At 45.4% G+C, this 2,500-nt stretch overlaps 1 protein-coding gene across 1 annotated transcript in view; it reads right to left on the bottom strand.

Moving 5' to 3' along the window:
• LOC307262882 (germ cell-specific gene 1-like protein) overlaps positions 1-2,500 on the bottom strand; it is a gene marked incomplete at both ends in the record, with an annotated part of 29,035 nt that overhangs the window by 26,398 nt on the left and 137 nt on the right. Inside the window, 2 exons of the mRNA XM_080043891.1 lie at positions 61-157; positions 2,446-2,500. The exon at positions 2,446-2,500 is cut by the window's right edge and continues 137 nt beyond it. Of these exons, the coding sequence (XP_079900017.1) occupies positions 61-157; positions 2,446-2,500 (152 nt within the window). The remainder of the gene's footprint in view (positions 1-60; positions 158-2,445) is intronic.

Here is a 2,500-nt window from a genome sequence, read left to right as displayed (position 1 = left end):
TTCCATGCGTATGTGTGTGTGTGTGTGTGACGTTAGGCTACATGGAGTGATTTAGCCCACCTGCCTCATGGATGTTTTCCTCACATGAATACCAGATCCCCGTGTGGAAGCGTCTAAACAGGTAGCGATCGTCCCCCGTCTCCCAGCTGTAGTGCACCTTCAAGGCAAAGGCAAGGCAAGGTGGTTTATTTCTATAGCACAATTCAGACACAAAGCCATTATAATGATGGATTGGATTTATATAGCCCTTTTCTAGTAACTCAAAGCGCTTTACAGGGTTCCAGGTTCCATTCATTCACACACAGTCATACTGGTGGAGGAAGTGTGGCTGCCATTCAGCGCCTACGGCCCCTCAGACCACCACCTCAAACATACAGCAGTCATAAGCCCCTTTTACACAGAGATTGCGGCATATTTACGGAACAACATCACTCCAATATGCCGGCTTTGCTTGCTTCTGTGTTATTTACACAGAACCAAGCAACGCCGGCCTGCTGGCGCATCAGTAGTCCCTTTTACACAGCGCTCCGGAATGAAAGAGGTGCTTGTAAACAGCGTCAGGTGTGACGTAAACATTTAGCGCCGCGCCGGTCAGCTGCTTTACAACAACAACAATGGCCGGTGAATTGAGAGCAGAAGTGCTGGAGCTTGCAGTAAGAGGGCAGTATTTTACTGTCCCCACGATGTGCCAGTTGATCTCGCTACGCGCTGAGTCCAACATCACTGGGACAGTTAACCAAACTGACTAAATCAATCCGACCGCTTCACCTCTGTGTGTGTGTGTGTGACAGGTTGGTTGTGAGCGAGTCTCTTTGTGAGGGCAGCGATCTGCCAATCAGACATACACATACACACAGTGTGTGAAGTCACGTTACTGTAGACAGAAATAAAGTGTGGATATACGCTCAGACTTAGGATAATAATAGCGGCGGCGGAATGTGTTAGCAAAACAGTAGCTCTGTGGCTAACAGCTGAGCCGGAGCCTTCAGTCAGCTGAAGCAGACAGTCTAGCGGGGCGAGCAGACTATTCCCCCGTTACTAGGTCGACCTTCAAGCTGAACAAGAGCCCTCCGCTGCGCGTCGAGCTCCTGCTTCAGCTTGTCGGTCTTTATTTCTAGCAAGTGACCCGTTCGCTATACTTTATCCCTTACTTAGCCTAGCCTAGCTTTCCATTGTACAACTTCTCCTGGGCAGAAATAGACTCATACACTCTGCAAAATGAAGCGCGGGGGTTTGGATTGAGCAACGGACCTTATGATCAGCTAGATTATACACCGTTCCTTTTATTTGGTGATTTTTACGGGACATCAGGCCGCCGTGGTTAATGTTAAACACACGTCCTTCAACTGCTAACATGGTCGCATTTTTAGAACGTAGACTATGGAACGTCAAACGCCTCCCTGTTCCGCAACAACAAGCTGGAGCATTTAAACAGAGAGGCGGAACTGATCGTGTCGGGAATCTTACTACCCCCCGAGGTAGTAAAATTCCCGGAACGATCACTCGCACCTTTCTTCCCTCGTTCCGCAACTGTCGCATTTACACAGCAGGGCGGAGGGCCGAAAGGCCGGCATATTCCCGGCTTTCACTGGCTGTGTAAAAGGGGCTAGTGACATTCACACGAGGCAAGGTGGGTGGAGTGTCTTGCCCAAGGACACAACAACCATGACACAGACAAGACCATTCAAAGTGCTTTACAGGGGGAATGAAATACATCAAGATTAAAATAGTGTAAAATAAGAGTCTCCCATCTGAATGGGATTTACCTGTATAAATAAAGGTTAAAAAAATATGTATAAAAAATATATTAATACATAAATACATCAAGCATAGAATAGAAAAAAATTAATAGAAATACAACATTTATATAAAATAAAAATGACAGGTTAGAAGGGAAACAGAAAAGTCTTCAGATTTGATTTAAAGGAGCTGAGAGTTGCAGCACACCGCAAGTTTTTCTGGGAGTTTGTTCCAGGTATGCCGTGCATAAAAACTCAAGTCAAGTTAACTTTATTTATATAGCTCATTTATAACAGCCGAGGTGGACCAGAGCTGTAGAGAAAAATAAGTAAAATACATTACATCCAAAACATAATAGTAAAGTAAATAAAAAAAGTCCTAGTAGACAGACACTGCTGGGATAAAAACACTCTCGTCAAGAGATAAACAACACACACACACACACACACACACACACACACACACACACACACACACACACACACACACACACACACACACTCACACAACTACACGCACACACTCAAATACGCACGGAAAACACACACATACAGTCAAAGTCTATCCATCAGTTTATCACACACACACACACACACACACACACACACACACACACACACACACACACCAACAACAAAAAGAAAAGAAGTGGGTTTTTAAACAATGACTCAAACTGTAGCCTATATATTATAATCTGTGCCAAACCTTGCTCGGGTCCGTCTCGTTGACGCCGTAGTCGATGCAGTTGAGCCGGCGGTGC

Source organism: Ammodytes marinus (genome assembly GCF_949987685.1).
Source record: "Ammodytes marinus genome assembly, chromosome: 16".
In the NCBI taxonomy this organism is placed as follows: Eukaryota; Metazoa; Chordata; class Actinopteri; order Uranoscopiformes; family Ammodytidae; genus Ammodytes; species Ammodytes marinus.
Note: the sequence above shows the minus strand (reverse complement) of the source record. Positions and strands in the feature narration are given on the sequence as shown.